At 42.4% G+C, this 23,733-nt stretch overlaps 1 protein-coding gene across 1 annotated transcript in view; it reads left to right on the top strand.

Moving 5' to 3' along the window:
• Window positions 1–23,733, top strand: part of ypel1 (yippee-like 1) — a 42,869-nt gene that overhangs the window by 5,323 nt on the left and 13,813 nt on the right. Inside the window, exon 2 of the mRNA XM_060907424.1 lies at window positions 3,688–3,975. Coding sequence (XP_060763407.1) covers window positions 3,688–3,975 — 288 coding nt within the window. The remainder of the gene's footprint in view (window positions 1–3,687; window positions 3,976–23,733) is intronic.

The following is a 23,733-nucleotide window of genomic DNA, read 5'->3' on the forward strand; positions in this document are numbered from 1 at the left end:
AGAACGTAAGCGCATAGGTGGGGAATACAGTGTTTGTTGGGAACAGTGTTAATCAGTGATTTGGTTGTTAGGAAGATCCACTCGTACAAACAACTCGGTCAGGTTTTACACACTGGTGGCGAGTCGACGAGATCCGCTTTCACAACTCGTATAACCAGCAGCTCAGAGCTGTACCGAGTGCAGGTCAGTTGCTAACGTCTGCTCAGAAAGTCACTAGATTTGTCTCTAGTCCCTTTCTTTTTTTTAAACTAAATTCACTACACTGCAAAAAATAATCTTAGGAAGTTTATTTGTCTATTTTCAAGTCAAAACATCTAGCCACCCTTATTATAAGACATAATTGCCCAACAAGCAAAACCTCATTTAGCTAGAAAGGCTAGTTTTTAGACAGTCCATCTTGAAAATCTTGTATAGACAAAATGTCTTGAAAAAGTCTTATTTGAAGCACCTTTGAAAATAAAAAGTTTAAAAAAAGTACGTACATTTTGGACATTTTGTCAAATGCGGTTCATCTTGTTTTGGGAATAAATGAACTTTACTGAAATCTTTGAATCTTTCATTACAATTCAACTCCATCTTACATATTCTAAGTTTGCTGCGACTGGTTTCTCAGCCCATGTTTACATTAGACCGTATCAGCGGATCATCAGATTAACGTTTTTAAAACGATTAGTGTGCACACAGCAACACCAATACACGATTTGCGTGCACATAGCAACGCCAATACACGGATACACTCGGCTCCGCAGGCATCCTGCGCTCCAAATCACTCCACCCTGAACAGCGAGTGCCCTCTGGAGGGTGCGCACTCCGGCCCTGCGCAGCTCACAGAGCGTGCGAGTGAAGTGCACAAGCCACGATTCGGGACTGAGCCGCTGTGTGTGTGATCCCAGTGCATATCACTTACTACTTGCAAGTGGAAGGATGGCAAGCCTAAAGACAATCATAACTACACAATGGGCAGTATTTGCATCAGTATTTGCAGTATTTTCATACTTTTATACTCTTTAATGAAAGGTGATACAAGGCGGAAGTCCGCGCCGTTTTTCAGCAGTCGCGTCACATGACCAACGCCAGCGAATCAGGAAGGTGGATGTCACAGTGACGTTGTCCAATGACGACGCCAGCTAGAGCTCAGCACAGCGTATCCGCGTATTCTCAATGTTTACACAGCACCGGAGCTGACACGATCTGGATTGAATACGTGGACCCTGGCGGATTCTCGTTTCCCGGCGTTTCCAGGCGTTTTAATGTAAACGGACAGTGCATCCGCGAAGAAAACGAGACAGATACGGTCTAATGTAAACGTAGCCTATGTCATTCAGAGTGAGGTCCTTCTAGATGCTGTATATACTCTAGACCAGACAAGTGCCTTCAAAAAGGCTATGAGTGAGTGGAGGTCGTTTTAGTGAGGTCTTTTTGGAATGCTGTGAGTTAAGTTCAGTGGGGTGTGGGGTTTTTTTTTGTGCCTGATCTTGTAAACCCCTCGTACACATGAATAGTCAGTGCCCCCAAAATGCACTGTTGCTTTGGCGTTGTGTAAGCACTGTAAGTCAAAATGCGTAGACTTTTTTTTTTTTTTTTTTTTTTTGGTGCCTGAGGTCCTGGGGAAGTGGAATCTTAAAGGAATACGCCACCCCCAAGTGAAACTGAGTCAGTCCCTGCAGTCCCTAGAGTTGGATGAGTGAGCCAAAGCGTTTTGTAGCCGACCCAGCCATTGTCCTGATCTGGAAACGCCCCGGTTAGCTTAGCTTAGCGTAGTCGCTGTAATCCGGCGTGTCCAGATAGCATTGTCGTTGCAAAAGTGAATCAAATAACTCAAGATTTTTTATAATTATTTCTCATGACCTGTACATTCACATCGAGTACACATATCAATGCAAATTAACACGAAGGGATTTACTAGACCAATTTATATCTGGAACTATTTTCGGCCACAGCACAGGCAAAGCACCGCTGCAGGCGCAAAGACACCACGCAGCACCTGAAAACCCTGGTTTCCCTGGTAACACTGGTGTATTGACGGAAGTTGTGGTGCTGCGTGGTGTCTTTGCGCCCGCAGCGGTGCTTTGCCTGTGCTGTGGCCGAAAATAGTTCCAAATATAAATTGGTCTAGTAAATCCCTTCGTGTTAATTTGCATTGAGATGTGTACTCGATGTGAATGTACAGGTCATGAGAAATAATTATAAAAAATCTTGAGTTATTTGATTCACTTTTGCAACGACCATGCTATCTGGACACGCCGGATTACAGCGACTACGCTAAGCTAAGCTAACCGGGACGTTTCCAGATCAGGACAATGGCTGGGTCGGCTACAAAACGCTTTGGCTCACTCATCCAACTCTAGGGACTGCAGGGACTGACTCAATTTCACTTGGGGGTGGCGTATTCCTTTAAGAGATGTTTAAATGTTTTAATGTTGAAATGGGAAAAAAAATAAACTTGTTGCAATGTTACACGTGTCGTCAACTTGATTCAAGATAGTCTCTGGTCTCATATCTAGAGTATTTTACTAATTACAGGTCACAAAATGAGAATCTTTTAAGCTAGCAATGCTTAGTTGTAGAATTTAACAATCCTAATATTAGTATATTTATCTTAAATTCAGTTTTTACTGCTAAGACTTTGTCATGAATTTAAGTGAAATACCCTTAAAATGAAATAAATAAAAATGACTTGAATGGCTAAATGTAAGAAGTACGATCTTGTTATAAGAACTATTTTGATTATTTTGAGTTAATCAGCCCTGTGATGACCTGGCGACTTGTCCAGGGTGTACCCCGCCTTTCGCCCGTAGTCAGCTGGGATAGGCTCCAGCTCGCCTGCGACCCTGTCGAACAGGATAAAGCGGCTAGAGATAATGAGATGAGATGAGATCTCACATAATAAGTTCCCCAATCTTATTTTGGAATTATTTCATCTAAAAACAGGTTAGATTTTTCATCTTACTTTAAGAAATCTTACCAAGTCAAATTTGACTAGTTCCATTGGCAGATTTTTTTTTTTCACCTGATTCAAGCAAATATGCTTTGTTTTAATCTTTTATTTCTTATTTTTGAAAGGCCATTTTTTGCAGTGTAAACATTATTTATTTAAAACATTGTGTGTATCTGTATGCCAAGTGAAAACGGATCACGTCAAACATGAAACGTGATGGACGTTTGCAGGTTTCACTACATCTGATTAACAAAGGCGTCTCCTTCTAACTCCTGTAACACGTCGTATTCAATTCATTCATCGCCTTATTATGAAAGAACTGCTCTGGATCTGACACTTCTGGCTTTTAATGTGTCCGTGGTTGAAGCTTTAGTTTGGGCTTTATTAAGAATAATGCTAATTGTGTCTCCGCATTAATGAGAGGCTTGACTTGGTCTCCTCAGTGCACCAAACGGGTTGCTGCCTCTGTAACATGCCTAAACGTGAATTTGAGCTGCATGTGGTACTTGCTAGGGGGCAAAAACTTACTCGTTCGCAATCTGTTAGACGTGAAGCAGCAGCATTTTCCTTATTCATGTTTGTTTGATTCAAAGGATGTGAACAATCCATAAATGCATGAATGTGTTACTAGTTTCCTTTTAAACACTTAATGTATTGTCTATGCGCCTTGGGTAAAGATTTAGCCTTTCACCGTGAGTGATCAATAATATATACCCTCTCTCTCTCTCCCCTCTTGTTACTCTTCCAAGGTTGTTTTTTCTCCCGTGGTGTTTGTGTGGAGCGTGCCACACACCCACTCCACAACAACGACGGCTTTTGCTTGCATCTTCCAGTGTTTCTTCTGTCAGCAAGTTCAGCAGAGCTGCAACTCATCCAGCGCCAGCGCCGACGAGCCCAGCGAGGAGAACCACGACTGTGAGATGGTGAAGATGACCAAGTCAAAAACCTTCCAGGCCTACCTGCCCAACTGCCACCGCACCTACAGCTGCATCCACTGCCGAGCACACCTGGCCAACCATGATGAGCTCATCTCAAAGGTGAGCATATGGGTTTGTTGGACACGCACACATACACAAATGCATGTTAATAAACCCGTATACACTCAATGCCACTGTTTATAGGGTCGGTAGAATATATCCTTGGCACACGAATGCAAATATTTTAACACTCGCCTGGTATTAATGACGGGCGTTTTTCAAGTATTTGTAGTCAAATCCTCAAACATAAAAATGATTGCGGTCCAAAGTAGACCGCAAAGGCAGAATCAATGTACTATATAAATGCATTTCAGCATGAATCATTTTATAGCTGACAATTTCATATCTGTCTCCTCCAAATCCAAAATGGTGTCCTGTTCACACAGTGGGTTTGTAGAACCCACATTGTGTAATAAAACGTCTTGGTTGCATTCAGCATGAAGAGTAAAGTATTGGCACCCCTTGCTTTGTCTGAGACACACAATGCAACAGATTTGCTAGCCTGCATTAACGAGCAAACAAAGCAAGGGGTGCCAATACATTCCATCAGCGTTAAGAGTAAAGTGTTGGCACCCCTTGCTTTGTCTGTGAGACACAGCGCTGCACAAAATGCAGCACATGCTAGCCTGTGTTAATGAGCAGTCCAAACCGAGCAAGGGGTGCCGATATGTTAATCTTCATGCTGATGGAAAGTATTGGCACCCATTGCTTGTTAATGCAGGTTAGCAAATGTGCAGCACTACATGTCATAGACAAAGCAAGAGTGCTACACTAAAGATTCGTACTACAAGGTGAAATAATCTCGACCAGTGTTTTTCCGAGTCAGGGAAAGTCGATTTGCGATTCTTGAGCAGTCTTTGTGCTGATTGATTTGGTGTCTGTGTAATCGTGCCAGATTAATCAAGTACTTGTGGGCAAAGCTAGGTGTAATACGGTATAATGCCGCTATACCCTGTTGGCAATGCACAGTACTAATCCATCATATTGACTCCATACAAAACTTTATAATGGGTTCTGAGCTTAATCCACCCCACTGGGTTCGGTTGTTTGTAATAAACACACATCAAAGCAACCGTTCTTCATCCTGTGTGTTTGCTGATTAGGACGTAAAGTTCATCAGTGCTGTAAACACCTAAGCCGATAAAGCTGCAGGTGGATGTGATTGCACTCCCAGCATGCATTGTGCCAGATGCTCCTCAAAGTGTAGCTTGAATAGGATCTCTTTGATGGTCTTTGTTGTCTTGCTTGGGGCGGCACGGTGGCGTAGTGGTTAGCACGGTCGCCTCACAGCAAAAAGGTCCTGGGTTCGAACCCAGCGGCCGGCGAGGGCCTTTCTGTGTGGAGTTTGCATGTTCTCCCTGTGTCTGTGTGGGTTTCCTCCGGGTGCTCCGGTTTCCAAAATCCAAAAGACATGCAGGCTAGGTTAATACGGGACGGCCTTGAGCGAGGCACCTAACTCCCAACTGCTCCCCAGGCGCTGTTAGCATCGCTGCCCACTGCTCTGGGTACGTGTGTGTGTGTGTGTGTGTGTTCACTGCTTCAGATGGGTTAAATGCAGAGAGGAAATTTCACAAGTGTGTGATGAATAAAGTTTTGCTTGCTTGCTTGTCTTGTTTCTCCCTGTTCCTTTTCTCAGTTGATGATCTGACCTTGCCTTGGTTAGGGTCATAAAGAAAAGATCACGTCTACTCAAGTGCAATTTTCTTGCATTTTAGAACTGAACAAATTAAGAATGAAAGTATTACAGTCTCCAAAGTGGTTTCCTGTTTACGCAGCATGCCTTGAGAAGCTGAGGAAATAGTTCCTCGGCCACTGTAAGTTGTGATTCTGAAACTGCTGAACACGCAGTAAACGTATTTCTCCAGCTGTTGTGTGAAAATGTCAGTGAACTTGTATTTCCAGTCTGTTATTAAAGAATGGAATGGAGTTAAGTCACCATCCTTCGGTAATTTGGTTCGAGCTACCTCGGGGTTGAGACTATTTTTAAACCTGGTCATGCAATCCAGTTTTCCAAAGCACCCTTCGCTCTGCTTGACCCAAACAATCTCAACTCCACCCAAACAAAAAGCCTGGAAGCAAATCCACTGTAACCTCTCATCACCTTATCGCAAGAACAAAAAGTTATTTGTTTAGCCTCCGTAAAGCTAAACAAACCATGCACGAGGGGAAAAATCCACCCAGTCCAACTTTCAGCACCAACCGTGATGTTTAGTTCCGCGATAATTAGCTGGTATGTAGTGCTAGTAGTTGCATGTTGATCTTCTTGTTATGCAAAGTACACCCAGTTCCAGTGCACTTAAGCTTCCTTGTCGCTACTACTTCACCAGAAAGGATCTTTTATCAAGTGACTGCACTCGGTATAAAGAATGTAACTGCTGAGAATTGGCTTTTGACCATCTGACATGTCCTGAAAGCTTCATTTATGAGCTATAGCAGAGAAGAAATGGACTGTGTTTAAGGACGAATGAGACTGGTCTTTGATAGGGTTCATACTCGCAGTACTTGAAGTTAACTTTTTGATATCAAAGTGCTGGAAGGGGGAGAGAAGTCCTTATGGTTGAAAATTACTTGAATAAAAAGACATTTTGGATAAAAAAAAAAAAAAGACTACGTATTGTGAAATGGGTTTTGTTAATTATTTTGGAAACATACTGTGCACTTCACACTTGACAACTTCTGCACTAGGGTTTTTATCCCCCCCTTCCCCCCCAATACCTTGCTGCTGTGAAATGGGAGACACCTGAAAACTTTTTTTTTTTTTTTCCTGCTTTTTCAGATTTAAAAAAAAAAAAACCCAGCCAGACCAAATGCAAATAACATCAGCTCACTAGGGTGGGGTTTACATTAGACCGTATCAGCGGATCATCAGATTAACGTTTTTAAAACGATTAGCGTGCACACAGCAATGCCAATACACGATTCGCTTGCACACAGCAACGCCAATACACGGATACGCTCGGCTCCGCAGGCATCCTGCACTCCAAATCACTCCGCCCTGAACAGCGAGTGCCCTCTGGAGGGTGCGCACTCCGGCCCTGCGCAGCTCACAGAGCGCGCGAGTGAAGCGCACGAGCAGTGATTCGGGACTGAGCCGCTGTTTGTGTGTGTGTGATCTCAATGCATATCGGGCATGCGCGTCACTTACCACTTGCAAGTGGAAGGATGGCAAGCCTAAAGACAATCATAACTACGCAATGGGCAGTATTTGCAGTATTTTCATACTTTTATACTCTTTTTAATGAAAGGTGATACAAAGCGGAAGTCCGCGACGTTTTTCAGCAGTCGCGTCACATGACCAACGCCAGCGAATCAGGAAGGTGGATGTCACAGTGACGTTGTCCAATGACGACAGCAGCTAGAGCTCAGCACAGCGTATCCACGTATTCTCAATGTTTACACAGCACCGGACCAGACACGATCTGGATTGAATATGTGGACCCTGGCGGATTCCCGTTTCCCGGCGTTTCCAGGCGGTTTAATGTAAACGGACAGTGCATCCGCGAAGAAAACGAGACAGATACGGTCTAATGTAAACTTGGCCTAGAAAAGGCAGCTCATTGAACCAGGCCCGTTTCAAGCTATTTGGGGGCCCTAGGCAAAGGGGGATCTGGGGCCCATAATTATCCCCCCCTCGACAAAAGGCCTTATGGCCGCCTACCCACTGAAGACTTAATAAATAAACATCACACACATTGTAATCATTCTTACGATTTTTACTTAATAAATGAACTCTTTACATTATTATAAATAATTATCAAACCCAATTATAGACAATACACACATACATACACATTATATATATATATATATATATATATATATGAATATATATATATTCATATATATATATATATATATTCATATATGTATGTATGTGTGTGTGTGTGTGTGTGTGTGTATATATATATATATATATATATATATATATATATATATATATATATATATATATATATATATGAATGAAAATAACACAAAGTAATATAAAATGTGCAAATAACACAACACTAAATATTTACAGTATATACACAAGTAGAAATAACTTCAAATGGTGATTAAATGATTACAAACATGAATAAGAATCTTAATAAGAACCAGCACACACAGAAAAGTGCAAAAGGTGTAGAAAAACATAAAATTTTAAGAATACACAACTAGAATCATGGGCAAAATGTCTAAAACTGCTGCTTGCGGAGTTTTACAGAGACACAAGCAAAGCAAACTTGCCATGTCGTAGCCATTAGCCGTGCTGATTGCAGCAGGGCTTCCTTGCAGAAAGTTCGGGTTTCTTAGCTGAATTACTGCATTAATATCCGACCAAGGTCACAAACATAGCCTATTTATGTAAAAAAGAGCTTTCTTGTGAGCCATCCCCTGTCCTACTCCATGCTCACGACACACTAGCTACTTCTGATGAAAGCCATGCAGCTCGCTGAAACTAACTCTGACATTTTGATAAACACAATAAGTTAATCTGGGAGAAGTTGACAGTCTTTCACCTATTTGTGTGGCACATATTAGAATTTTTAGCCAGTCCTTGCAAGTTTGTAAGCCTGTTGTGCATGAAAACGTTTACATCACTGTTATAAACACTGTCTACAAGATAACTACCATTAACGTAAGCTAGCTACCAAATTTGCTTGTCGACCCGCTTGGTATTAATGAGTGTGTACATTTCTCACTTACCAGTGTCTTGTTTTTTTCTGTCTTCCTCTTCCCTTTTCTTCTTTCTCTTCTGGCTCCCTGAGGGGTAATTTCGCTTCATATTTGATTTAGTTTTTTTTTTTTTTTTTGCCGCGGAGCTCTGCAACCACTTGACTGGACGGAGATGGGCATTGAGGGGTTGACAACAGACTGTCATTGCACTTTTCGGCCAAAGCATGTAGGGAGGCGCTGTTGTGCATTAGGGGGCCCCCCTTGGAACTAGGATATTTCAACAAGTGTCATTAGGCGCTGCGCTACCGCGCTCAAAAAGTTGTCATTGCTATTGAATACATCGTCGTTCGGCAGCGGGGGCCCTTCGAGGGCTGGGGCCCTAGGCAATTGCCAAGTCTGCCTACCTTGTTGCAACGGGTCTGCGTTGAACGAGAAAGGACTTTTGCTTCTGGTAGTGGTTCATTTTGCTTTGAGCTCACTTTCTAACCTATCTAGCTGAGCCTTGACCTTTGGATTCGCGTGGCTTGGCCTTATGAACCAGTAGAAACTAAAAAGGTATGATTTGTGGTCTTTCTGGTCAGTAAAAATTGGAGGAGCTTCCCATTATTAAGTAGTGCTCACACTAAACTCTATTTTCTAACCATGACTTGGCAAATTTCTGGAAAAAAAATCTGTGTACTCCTCCAACATCTCATCATCTCTAGCCGCTTTATCCTGTTCGACAGGGTCGCAGGCGAGCTGGAGCCTATCCCAGCTGACTACGGGCGAAAGGCGGGGTACACCCTGGACAAGTCGCCAGGTCATCACAGGGCTGACACAGACACAGACAACCATTCACACTCACATTCACACCTACGCTCAATTTAGAGTCACCAGTTAACCTAACCTGCATGTCTTTGGACTGTGGGGGAAACCGGAGCACCCGGAGGAAACCCACGCGGACACGGGGAGAACACGCAAACTCCGCACAGAAAGGCCCTCACCGGCCACGGGGCTCGAACCCGGACCTTCTTGCTGTGAAGCGACAGTGCTAATGACTACATCACCATGCCACCCCTCCTCCAACATGTACTGGATTTTTATTTTGTTTATTTATTGGTAAACTTTAGAGGGTCCCCCCCCCCCCCCCCCCCCCCCCCCCCCCCGCTTGGATTTTCTTGTTCACAGTGATGTCCCCTCTTGTAGTGAAATCTCTCGTGTTGTCCCAGCACATAAAAAAAAAAAGTATGGAAAGCTTTTTAAATCTCCTTTACAGCATCTGGATGAATCCAGGTCCTGATATGAACTAATGAAGTAGGTGATAAGCCAAAGAGAGAACCCCATAAAAAGTGTCCCAGTGAAAAGGAAACAAGACCGTCAATGACTGCGTAGCTCACTCCGGCCCCGTGAGAAATCAAATCCGGGTAGAAGTCATATGCACCCTAGGTACCCCCTACCTTCACGCCAGAAAGAATCAAAATTGGTGAAGAATTGAAGGAGAAGAAGCGATTTGTGTGGGAACTGCTCGTTAGGGCTTAATTACTCCATATCTTCATTATTAATTGCAATTATGCAAATTTGGGTAGAAGCTATGTGCACCCTGGGCAGACCTACCTTCCTGCAAAAAAGAATAAAAATTGGTGAATATAGAGAGAAGAAGCAATTTTCATGAAATGTGGACGACGGACAACACATGATGGCATAAACTCATCAACTGTTGGCCGGATGAGTTAATAACAGATCAGCATGATGTGAAGCAAAATATTTATTTTATTATTTTTATTTTTTTAAATCCTCCAGATCCTACCATTTAATGGCACTAAAACCGTGGATATTCATCAGTGTTTGAGAAGTGGAGGGACCTCATTGAAAATGCTCTTTTTTGCACTGTAGGTTGATCAGTTCAAGAAATCAAATCCGGGTAGAAGTTATATGCACCCTAGGTACCCCTACCTTCATGCCAGAAAGAATCAAAATTGGTTAAGAATTGAAGGAGAAGAAGCGATTTGTGTGGAAACTGCTCGTTAGGGCTTAATTACTCCATATCTTGTCCATGTCGGGCAAGAACAGTTTCTTCCCTCAGGCTGTCTCTGTGATGAACAGCTGAAATCCATATTCATATATCAGTAATATCACTTGCAAAATATCTGCACAATCCATACTGTCATTCTGTGCTCACTGTTACTTATTTAAATTTACTATTCATCTTTGCACTATGCACCATATTGCACCAAAAGGGAAATCCTTTCTGTGACGAACAGCTAAAATCCAGATTCATATATCAGTAATCTCGCTTGTAAAATATCTGAACACTTGTACCGTCATTCTGTGCACACTGTATACTTTTATTTAACTATTCCATACTTGACTTACCTGGATTACTTTGCACTATGCACCTATTTTATTTTTGTGTATACGCTTTTTTTTTAAATCTGTTTTGTACTATGAGAGCTAAGTGAACCGGAGTCAAATTCCTCGTGTGTGTCCACATACCTGGCAATAAGTGTTTCTGATTCTGAAATAAAGCATACATGTCAACCTATACGGAATGTCCGTGTTTTATACGGGTTTGATTCAATAAACGTAGTATACGGGCGTACAAATAGTTATACAGATTCTTTAAAAAAACTTCAATATTTATTTAGAACTATAATCAATTCCCACGATGGTAAAAGAGCGCATAACATTTACAAACGTACTGTACACCACAGAAAGCACAAACGGCCAGTAAAGAGTCTTATGAAATCGCGCGTTATCTTGTGGTAGCGAGACTTCGTTCCACTTTTGATCATGCGCACACCGCATTGCGAGAATCCTGCCAACCCGGAAGTAACATTTTGTCTGAAACGCGTATTTCCACCTGAGCGACTTTCACTAGCGACTGAAAAGATTCTGAATGGGCACTCCGGCAAGATCAACACAGACACTTGCTGTGACATGCAGCCTCGTGAGGTATTGGTGCAGAGCGCTAAAAAAGCCGTCATGGAGTACAATTCAGAACATTAGAGTGACACTTTGTGTTTTTGTCAAACATTGGAGCTTTGTATTCATTCTGAAGGTTTATTGTTATTAATATTGAATAAAAAGTAACTTGGATATATCATTGTTAATTATCATTCAAATTTTAGGTAAATTATTAACCCCGCCGACAGTAGTCGGAGGGGTTATTATTTTCACGTGTGTGTCTGTCTGTCTGTCTGTCTGTCTGTCTGTGTGTCTGCAAGATATCTCAAGAACCAATGGATCGATTTGGACCAAATTTTGTACATGTGTTGCCAATCACCCAGGAAGGAAACCATTAAATTTTGGAGGTCAAAGGTCAAGGTCATGGCAGAACTTCGAAATTTTCGCCCAATGTATTTTAATAGGGAAAAGGCGGGGTTTGCACTCGGTAGAGTGTCCCTGTCTAGTTTTAATTTGCATCTTATACGGATTTTATAAGGGAAATACGGATTTTGGAGGTTGGTTATACAGGTTTGATTGACCAGAGGTTGACATGTATGATAAAGAGCTGTCCGTCACATCCTCCTAGACTCTGAGGTCAGTCTATAAACCAGGACCAGTTCAGTCAAATGAGGAGGTGGGCCTTGACCTCAGAGGAATTCTCCGTCAGCATTCGTGTTTAAACTAATGCAGTAACATTTTCAGCACTCGAGAAGCTTTACAAACTCTACGTGGAAATATAATTATAGAACAGGGTTCTCCTGTCCCCCCCCCCCGATCCACTCATCTACTCCATTAGCTGATTATGTCACTTTGGGAAGACGATATTGACTCCTGCTCTTTATATTTGGTTCATGTCAAAAACTCGGCATGAGCCTGTTCAGTTTAAGAGCTTCCATGTTTGTTGGTTATACAGACAGCTTCTAAATATATAACCCTAATTATTTAGTGTAACTGTAATATAGTAGGGTAGTTCTTCGGTAACAGAATTGCATTCACAGCTGAATGTGGTAACGTTTTTAGTTGCAGTACTCAAGATAATGGTAGTAAAGGAGAACTGAAGTCATTTTTAAACTCGCTTTATTTCTTGATTAACGTGTTATTCAATTACGTTTTAGTAACCTTATATCGTGACCTCGTATTGGCAACTAATTGCAATTAAATATTATACTTATCGGCCTGTTCGGTTTTTAGCCGTGTTGAATTTAGTTCGTTTGGTCCACAGCAGGCGTCGCTTATCCGCGCGATCTTCACGAGACTTGTGCGAGACCTCGAGACGTGAAGTGTCAGCCAGGTGTCAGTGCCGCCATTTTGAAAACTGTTTTCCAAACAAAATATTGCACAAAAACGAGTTTAAATGACGATTACTGCCTACTTTTTTCAAACTTTCCTGATTGCTATCAAAACTTCCGGCTTGATTACGTCAGCATTCAAAAGAGGGCGCACGCGTTTTTTGACAACGTTGGCAGATGTTGGCCACTTTGATTTCCGCTGTACGTTTTACTTCCATCCTACGACGTCTCGCACAGGTCTCAACAAATCTCGTTTACGGCCATTGCTTTGATATATGGACTGATATATATTACACAGCATATTTCAAACACATTCATAACTTGCTATAGCAGTGACGATAGCTATCAAAAAATGCATTCCTATATTTAATAAAATGAGAAATAGAATTTTGATGATAAATTTGCCTTCAGTTCGCCTTTAAATAAAAATTTCATGCTGTATGAGGTATCTTTTGACCCGAAAAAAGCATAAAAAATTGGTTATGTCTAACTCTGAACGCAAAATCTTTTTATGAGGAAAGAAAAGTCAGTAATAGAATTGTCAGGAAATAACTGAAGTTTTATTTCTTAAATTCAAACCAAGATTTCTCTGCAGCAGCATTGCTATAGTTGTGGTGACGACTTATTTTTTTTTTATTTTTTAAATTGCTATACAGTACAACAAAACAAAGACAGCGGTGCACAAGCAATGAACCAAGGGAAGATGTAGATTTTCAAAAGTGCAAATTAAATCCTTCAGGGATTTATACAGTATCAGTGACTTTGTATTAGTACAGTGAATTGTATGTTTTTTGCATTACCGTACAGTAATATGGTTAAACAGTGGTATTTTTGTCAATTCAAACCCAGCATAAACAATCATAAGCTGTGTTTTCATGAACTTGCTTAATGCAAAATTTTGACATTGCAAACTAAAAAACAAAAATGAGTAATGGAAGCGCACATGAATTTTAACCAAAAAACCCCCTCTCAAATATCGCAAAAAATGTTTTGATGCTTGCATGAGATGGTTTTTCAGGTGATTTTTCGATAAAGCAATATTTTGCAAAATTGAAATAGAAACATGTTTTTTGCATTTAACTCACATGGAAATGCTAACTTTCTGAAAAAGGAACGCTCTCTTGCCCCTTTTCCACCAAAGCAGTTCCAGGGCTGGTTCGGGGCCAGTGCTTAGTTTGGAACCGGGTTTTCTGTTTCCGCTGACGAAGAACTGGCTCTGGGCCAGAAAAACCAGTTCCAGGCTAGCACCAGCTCTTTGCTGGGCCAGAGGAAAGAACCGCTTACATCAGCGTGGGGAGGGCGGAGTTGTTAAGACCACCAACAATAGCAAGACCGCGAAATGTCGCCATTTTTAAGCGACGAGAAGCAGCAGCTGTACAAACGCGAAGTCATCCATTATTGTTGCTGCTGCTGTTGCTTCTTCTCCGTGTGTTGTTGTTGCTTCGATGTTCGCACCAAGGTTTATGCAAACGCAGTGACGTAACTGACATATAGAGGATGTGCAGTCACGTGACCCGTACGCGTTTACTCCGCCATATTGGCCGGCTTCAGGATTGTTTACCTTGCGCGAGCGTAATGGATCCAGGGAGTAATCCCCAAGAAAATTCGGAAAATACCCCATCTACATCGCGCGATAACTTGTCTAAGTTTGTTCAGCATCTTGAAGGTGACGTGAGGCAGCGTTACGTGGAAAAGTGTTCCAGGTTGGGGATTGCAGAACCGTACAAATTGCCGCAATCCTTGTTCAGGGAAATTCGGAGCTGCGGTGCCGGCGATTTGCCCGATCTGACCTACCACGACATTTACAATTTTCTTGTTAATCGTGAATCGTGTTACACTGGCAAAGCTTACAAGAGCCTGGAAGCTTAAATATTTTGTTGCGGGATGGGTATCCCAACTATACCTCTGGAAGGTTCCGAAGAATGTCTACTTGATAACCTCACGGGTAAGTGGCATTAAGACGTTTATCATAAAGAGACTATGCAGGACGTTTTATCGTAAGAATGTTCGAAATCTAAACTCCGTTCCAGATAATGACAGGGTTGTAAATATGTATGTTTTTGTCTGAAAAAAAAAATCACCGACTATGCAGTTATCATTCAAGCCGAAAATCAACTTGACAGATGTACTAGGAGTATTGAATTAGAAGATTACACCTACCTGATATGAAGTGTTCACTACAAATTCGGCTGGTAGAACTGGGGTACCAGTTTTCTCTTCGCACAGCGGACACCCATTTTGCGCGTCTCTCCTCGTCTGCGGGGAATCTATAAAATGACGGGCCCTCCTTTTGGCCCTGTCTATTGGTACAACCAAATGCTGAACAAGATATAACCATTCTCGAAAGATCTACTCCCACACACTTGATAATTAGAACAGGTTCGTTTAAGTTCTATGCGCGGCCATGCCGTCCAAGATGGCAGATAAACAAATATCACGTGACCTCGTGACGTCACGTGCACGCTCTCTATACAGCGATGTAACTGACATGGCTCCCCTTAGCACCCTGAGCTATGGAAAAGCAAACTGGTTCTCAGCTGGCTCGCAAGTTGAACAAGTTGTGAACCAGCACGGGCCCCGAACCAGCCCTGGAACTGATTTGGTGGAAAAGGGGTATCTGAGGCTATGTTTACACTAAACCCATTGCAAAGCATCATGAGCTTATCAGTGAAAAATGAGGCGTTTGGTGGCGACGCGTCCCTGAGCTTCGGGAAGTATTCCCAAACCCATCTGTGACTATTCGCTGCATAGTTTACCACCAAACATTGCCACTAAATTTCAATGCATGCGTGACCTGAAGGAACTAGAAAGTGTTTTTTAAAGTTGTCTTTGGAAATCTAGGATCGTCCTAGAAGTAGAAACACTGCAGCTTTAAATGATTGTGCATATCCTTTGCTGTCGACTTATTGATGCCGACATGAGGCATCACTTTTTGGACTGTCAGACAACTGCCAAGAATCGGAGCAGCATTCAAAAGAGGATTAGCCATCCTGAGTGTAGCCAAAGAAAATTTCAGATCTCATGCTGGATTTCTGGAGAGGCATCAGACGAGGTTGTCTGTTGGAATGTGTGCTCCATTGTGAAAAGGCTGCACTCGGGCGTCATCAGGCAGGAGCCCTCGATCCTCGCTATCTCACACACAAAGCATCTTGGGATGGAACTGTCTCCTGGCTCGCTGCATTACGAGCAGAACTAATGATGAATGAGGACAGAAATCTCTTGTAATACAGATGGAAATGTGTTCAGTTGTTGGGAGGTTTGGTTCTGTTCCGTTCTGTGTATGATTTGATTTAATCTTGACACTTGATGAGGGATTATGAAAGCATGTCCTTGAGTTTAGAAAAAGTTGTACGTCATGCGGATTTTTATATAAAGTATGCTATTCTATCCACAGTCACTGGATATGAGCAATCGCATGCTCTGATTGGCTACTCTACTACTAGGATATCTGCTCATATACCGTGAGTAGAGAAAAACAAAACAGCTGAGGACGAAATAAAAACTCTACTCAAACAAAACCACAAAAAAGCAACAAAAGTATCTGATGGTAAGAACATATCTATATTTATTTTTCAACAATTATTGTAATTTTCACAAATTGCTACTGTAATTTCGCCGGTTTGTTTACATTCTAAGCGAAAATGATTGTCGGACGTTTTGTATAAAGTTTTTATTTATCGAATTTGCAAAAAAAAAAAAGCTCTCTCAAAATTCAGTGATTATGGCTATAATAAGTTATTCTACTTAATCTCATCGTACATGGCTTATAGACAACTCGGTGCTACGCGCCTCGTCGGCTATTGGCTCATGTACGACTCGATTTCATGGAATAACTGTTAAATAATTTACCTAATGTTAGCTAGCTTTGTAGTTAATTTCATTCCTTGTGTTATTTGTATAATATATATCTCTAGCATACTGTTGGTGCATGGATTTTGGTTATTATTTTGATCATATAAAGCTAGGTAGCTAGCTAGCTTCATGCCATGTTTATATAGCGCTAAGCATTACATTGAGGGAGTAAGTGTTTTCTAATAAAGTTTGATGTAAGCTCCACCCCTTTTCACCCTGAGATTGTAATACACCTGGAGATGGGATGCAGAAGAAATTACACCATGTTCCGAAGTGGCTTGTGAGGTTATGCAAATCAGTTGCTCCTGATGCAAAAGCCAGTGCCTCTCCCTTTCAAGGTTGAAGTCTGACCTTTTATTATGCGGTTATTTGTGGAGAGCTGCCTTGAGTAAATCCTGTTACTGGAAAGCTGTTCTCTTCTTTCTGCCCCATTGCTCTTAACAGATTATCCACCACTATTTACGTGATGGAGGCTTGTACCTCTTAACTGCACCTACAATCGGGCTTTGATTGAAAAGCTCTGGGACAAACCCATCATTGACTGACTGCAGGTCCTCTCAGGACCAGGTGCCTGGGATGGAAACAGTAAATGACCCACTTGTGCTGATTTTGACAACGCAGATGGATCTCGGGTTACTTAAGCACCAGGAGCCAGGGGAGAACCTGGCCGGTTTGAGCTTTCTGTTCCCAAAGACATTCAGGGGCTTGGAAAAGAATGGCTTGATTGTACGGCAGTGAGACGACATCACCCGGGCATCGTCATTGTCGTCGTCGTCATCATGATTTTATTAGAAAAATTAGAACATCTCACACAAGATTTCGGCTTTTTGATCTTTCCTGAGAGCTCAAGAAGGAAAAACTGACCAAGAATCCAGGGCTTGTTTGACTTTTTAGGAAAATATTCTGACTTGTGTTTTATACTGAAAATCTTTTGAGCTATTCTTAGCAGGCATTACTTTCTAACTACATGAGAGATGGCATACTTGCTCCAAATTGCAATCATTTCAGCTAGGCTGGAAGTCCTGCTGTGATTCAGCTCGTGTTGTTCGTGGCTTGTGTGTGCCACAGGGTAATGATTTACCTTTTAAAAACACATCAGTTAACATAAGCGGCATTACACTGAAGGAAAAAAAAGGTTATCCTTTCACTAATCTCTCGGAAGGAGGAATGTGTCGCCAGATGAACCACCCTGAGCCATGATCACATCTGCACGTACCACATGCACACCTGGACCAGGAAGTGAGATCATCTTTTTTGCAGAACATGAGGTATTGGAGAAATCGTGATAGGAGGGGGGGTGAGTCAGATAGTCATGCTTGCATGTTGTTGTGTTTTTTTTTTTTAAATGGAGATCTCCTGCTGTTCTAGCAACAGTTGGCACTCTTGTTAGAAACCTGGCAGCCAGAGAATGCCCTCAGATCATGTCTTCCAGTGCCAGCATGGTAGGGAGATGGAAAAAATATCATATTGCAGTACTTGAGGACATTTTTACCATATGCGGTATGCAACAAGATGTTTAGTTTTACTGAGGCTTTAATAGCAGGCAAAAATGCGGAGCCGTATTAATAATCATCATAACGTTGAGTTAAAAAATCTGGAAGTGATCTACATGTGAAAGATCAGAACAGAAGGTCAAATCACAGGATTATTATTATTGTCATTCTAGTACGTTTTCGTTTCTATAGTAACAGCTTGTTCAGAGAGACTTGTAGTTGTACAGCGGATGCTCTACATAAACACATTAAAGTGTGATGTGTAATCTTCATTAATGTGAGTTTGTTGTAAGGAGACATTTACTTAACATTTGATGCAAGGATTCTTTGTCACATGACAACTCAACAAACGTGTTTATGATGACATATTTATGAACACTGGGCTTTTATTTATTGGGATGTTTTACACTACCCTGAAGTTGATTATTTTCCACTAAGAGCATGTCCTGAAGTGGTGTGTGTGGTTTTTCTTCTCTCTTTATACCACAGCATGTAATGTTATGTAAGTAATTAATGTTATTCGCTTATCTGGCTGACAGGTTAATGAGCTTATGCCATCATGTGTTGTCCATCGTCGTTCACATTTCACGAAAATCGCGTCTTCTCTGTCAGTTCTTCACCCCTTTTTTTATTTTTTTTGTTTGTTTATTTATTTATTTATTTATTTAAAATTCTTTTTGGCAGTAAGGTAGGTCTGCCTGGGGTGCATATAGCTTCTACCCAAATTTGCATAACTGCAATTAATAATTAAATGCAGCGAGAAATGTACCCCCTTCCTCTTTGGATAATAATAGTACAAGTCCTGACAAACTTTTTTTATAATAGAAATCCACGTTGTAAATATCAGGAACATTTCAGAATTTGTCGAGTTTAAATTTCCCGCCAAGGGAATCCTGGTACCAACATCGCCATTATTAGCTGGCTTTCGCGTGACGTCACGTGTGAGCGGTTTTACCGGCGTTTTTTCCACTGACGTGCAGGCCGTGTAGCTTCTGTCCGACTGTCTGCTAGATTACATTAATTTTGATGGAAACTTGCGACAGAACATGACCTAGAAAGAGACACAAATCGTTAAACTACAATCTATGACTGTTCTGGAAAAGAAGGGGGAGAGAGAAAAAAGGAGAAAGCGCCCAGGAAGTGATGTATCGCTGCCGGGTGCAGCAACACAAATGCTGTGGAGGGAGTGGCCGTGTTTCTTTTCCCAAAAGATAAAGGTAATCCCTAATTCGTCAAGATTTTGAACTGCAAAGCATTTTGTTTCCATCATGCTGTAATAGTACTAACTTGAGGACTTAAGGTTTTAAGGACTTTGTCATCCAAGCCCCTTAAGGCACGGAGGTGAGCTTGCACTGGGGCGAATAACGCCCCAAGGCGCTGTCCTAGTGGGCCGTGCCCATGCTGGTTCGCGAGAGCTAGGGGACACGGAGGTGCATGTGAAATCTCACCTCGCTGCAAGCTTCCCTGGCCAAGTTATGAATTTTTAAAGTCTGCCTGGATCAGAACAAGAACTTTTATTCATCACACGCTTGTGAAATTCCTCTCTGCATTTAACCCATCTGAAGCAGTGAACAGCAATGAGTGCATACATACATACACATACATACCCAGAGCAGTGGGCAGCCATGCTAACCACACCCGGGGAGCAGTTGGGAGTTAGGTGCCTCGCTCAAGGACATCTCAGCCCAAGGCCGTCGCATATTAACCTAACCGCATGTCTTTGGACTGTGGGGGAAACCGGAGCACCCGGAGGAAACCCATGCAGACACGGGGAGAACATGCAAACTCCGCACAGAAAGGCCCTCACCGGCCATTGGGCTCGAACCCAGAACCTTCTTGCTGTAAGGCGACTGTGCTAACCACTACACCACCGTGCCACCCAAATCATATGGAAACTCAAGGCGCAGATTAGAGCTTGCACCAGGGTGAATAATGTCCCAAGGCGTGGTCCTACCGGGCCGTGCCCATGCTGGTTCGTAGGGGATCGTGTAGAGGGAGGTGCCTGCAAAATTTGGCTTCGCTGGGACCTCCGGTGGCAGAGTTATGAGCATTTTAAAGTGCATATTCTGGACCAATTTCTCATCTCATCTCATTATCTCTAGCCGCTTTATCCTTCTACAGGGTCGCAGGCAAGCTGGAGCCTATCCCAGCTGACTACGGGCGAAAGGCGGGGTACACCCTGGACAAGTCGCCAGGTCATCACAGGGCTGACACATAGACACAGACAACCATTCACACTCACATTCACACCTACGGTCAATTTAGAGTCACCAGTTAACCTAACCTGCATGTCTTTGGACTGTGGGGGAAACCGGAGCACCCGGAGGAAACCCACGCGGACACGGGGAGAACATGCAAACTCCACACAGAAAGGCCCTCGCCGGCCCCGGGGCTCGAACCCAGGACCTTCTTGCTGTGAGGCGACAGCGCTAACCACTACACCACCGTGCCGCCTGGACCAATTTCTTTTTTTTTTCTTTTTTTTTTAATATGAAAATGTCCCTTTACACACTCATCCAGAAGGGTAATTTTGCACAAGGCCATCTGTCTACAGCAGAAAAAAAATAAAATAAAACGCATCTGGAAAAATCCCAAGGGATTCTGGAGCCAGATTCGTGACGTTATCTGCGGAAACGCCAGCAGGCTGCGCGAGCTTTGCACGGTTTCAGTGCACAGCCTGTGTAGACCAAGCGCTCCCATTTCTCTCTCATTGTCCAGTCTTTTGGGAAGCGATGAGTACTAATCCCATCAAGATTGGTGTTGCTACACCCTCCTACGATACATCTGTTAACCATTTTAATAATTACGTGATAACGTTGAAGAAATTTGCAGAAAACCACCAGGTCGTTTTCTCATAAACAAACCAGCGCTGACGGAGGATTCAGAGGGAGGCGTCCCGCACGCGACGTCACGAAAATCAATGTTTGCCGGGAAATCCAAATGCCAAGTTTTTTCAGAGGCGGACCAATTCGCCTCAAATGGCTTGATTTCAACTGAATTTTTCTGGTATTGCGCAAGGTAAAAAAAAAATTGCAGAGAATGCAGAATGTGACAGATATTTGACCAAAGTTTAATATAAAATAGGAGAATTATATTGATCTTGCTCCTGAATTTACCCGTGATGTGCACTTTAAAGGCCAGCTGAAGCTGTGGATCAAATTGAAACTTAAGGTTCATCGTGGTCACTGATCAGACAATTCTGGCTCAAATCGGTACGGTTCGATAACTCTCGCTTCTTCCCTATTGCTGGCCACTTCTTCCTCTGTCAGTACATCAACTTGAACTGATAAACTACTAAAATGTAAAGTTTCTCCCTCACTAAATTCCTGCTCTCTCTGGTCACTCATGGTGTTGTTCATGGCCGACACACACCCGTGACCTCACGCGGCTCCCGTCTGCTACTTCCAGGTGCTTCTTATACCCCTTTTCCACCAAATCAGTTCCAGGGCTGGTTCGGGGCCAGTGCTGGTGCTGGTTCACAACTCGTTCAATTTGCGAGCCAGCTGAGAACCAGTTTGCTTTTCCATAGCTCGCGGTGCTAAGTGAAGTCACGTCATTACGTCGCCGTATACGTCAGTTACGTCGCTGCGTTTGCATAAACCTTGGCGTGAACATCGAAGCAAAAACAACACTGAAGAAACAGCAGCACCAATAATAATAATAATGGATGACTTTGAGTTTGTACAGCTGCTGCTTCTCGTCGCTTAAAAATGGCGATCTTTCGCGGTCTTGTTATTGTTGTTGGTCTTAACAACTCCGCCCCCCCGCTGATGTAAGCGGTTCTTTCCTCTGGCCCAGCAGAGAGTTGGTGCTAGCCTGGAACCGGTTTTTCTGGCCCCAGAGCCAGTTCTTTGTCAGTGGAACCAGAAAACCCGGTTCCAAACTAAGCACTGGCCCCGAACCAGCCCTGGAACTGCTTTGGTGGAAAAGGGGCATAAAAGGGCTAAATTTACTCGGCTTTTGTCTGCGAATATATCCGCTACCGTACAGTTTAGAGAATAGTTGCCTCTGTCCTGGGACTCAGTAAACCTCACTGAATTTAACTGCTATTCTGTTTCAGTGCAAAAAAAATGCATTTCTTTAGTATTTTTTTTTTTTTTTTTTTTTTTTAAGATATGGAGTAATTAAGCCCTAACAAGCAGTTTCCACACACATCGCTGCTTCTCTCTCAATTCTTCACTGATTTTGATTCATTCTGGCATGAAGGCAGGGGTACCTAGGGTGTATACACCTTTTTTTTTTTTTTTTTTTTTTTTTTTTTTAAGCCAGATTTGCTTAATTATAATTATTAATGAAGTTATGGCCTAAGTCTTGATGAGCAGTTCAGCAAAAATTGCTTCTTCTCGGTCAATTTCTCACCGTTTTGGATTCTTTCTGGCAAATAGGTTGGTATTCTTAGGGTGTATATAACGTCTATATATAGCTTGCAACATTTTATTGCGCAAGGTGGCCCACTTTAGGGCGGCACGGTGGTGTAAGTAGTTAGGATGGTCGCCTCACAGCAAGAAGGTTCCGGGTTCCAACCCAGCAGCTGGTGAGGGCCTTTCTGTGTGGAGTTTGCATGTTCTCCCCGTGTCTGCGTGGGTTTCCTCTGGGTGCTCCGGTTTCCCCCACAATCCAAAGACATGCAGTTAGGTTGACGTGGGGCGGCCTTGGGCTGAGGTGCCCTTGAGTACCTTTTTGTTTTAAAAACTAATTCGAATCAAAATGCACAAATAGATTGATTGATTTAGCAATAAGCGCTGATGTGACATTATCTGTGATGCTTAGGAAAGCGTACCATGATATTAAAACATTGCGGTGTCTGTAATATTATCTTCCAGCCATACAGCATGCGTACAAACACAATTGGCACCAGTCTGGATTTGTATGCTGGTTTTACAACTTGAATTGAACGCTGAAGCAGTCACACAGGACAACACTGTATTTAGTAATGAAGGAGTGGCACATAATACCTTTTTGATCATATTGTATTTGTCAGTCTTGTTGACTTTGTACAAGACCGGCTTTATTACGTAATTCACACAAGTTCTACTGCATGTCGCATTCCAGTGAAATATTCTGTTCTAAGGAAGGTAGTTGGCTCAATTACACATTTCTCCTTTCATTAAAACACATGCAGTACTTCTTTCTGAAGATGTGTGTGGTGAAGGAGTGGCTGGCTTCATTAACCTGCACTAAGCCTGCAGGTCATCCACAGCGGAAAAAGTAAAGCCGATTCTCAGCCTTTGTCTCACCGCAGACGTCAACTGTCTTATAAAGGCGTGCAGGCTTACTGCCACGGACGCTTAGTGATGTGGCAGTGAGGACGAGGCCCACATTGATTCTGTAGACTGTACACACCTGAGAGCATGCTTTTGCTTTTTTTATTTTACTTTTTAAGTCAGAATTATTTCTCAATGTTCAGTATCGTCAGCTGTGCTGTTAACATTTAACTTTTTGTCTAGACAGAAAGTAGGGCTTAAAATAACATCAGCTAAATAAATAATGCAACTTTAATCTAGTCAGTGTTAAATTTAATGCTATTATGGTTGTGTGTGTGTGTGTGTGTGTGTGTGTGTGTGTGTGTGTGTGTGTGTGTGTGTGTGTGAAATTATATTAAA

This window comes from Neoarius graeffei, chromosome 24 (genome assembly GCF_027579695.1).
Source record: "Neoarius graeffei isolate fNeoGra1 chromosome 24, fNeoGra1.pri, whole genome shotgun sequence".
Lineage (NCBI taxonomy): Eukaryota > Metazoa > Chordata > Actinopteri > Siluriformes > Ariidae > Neoarius > Neoarius graeffei.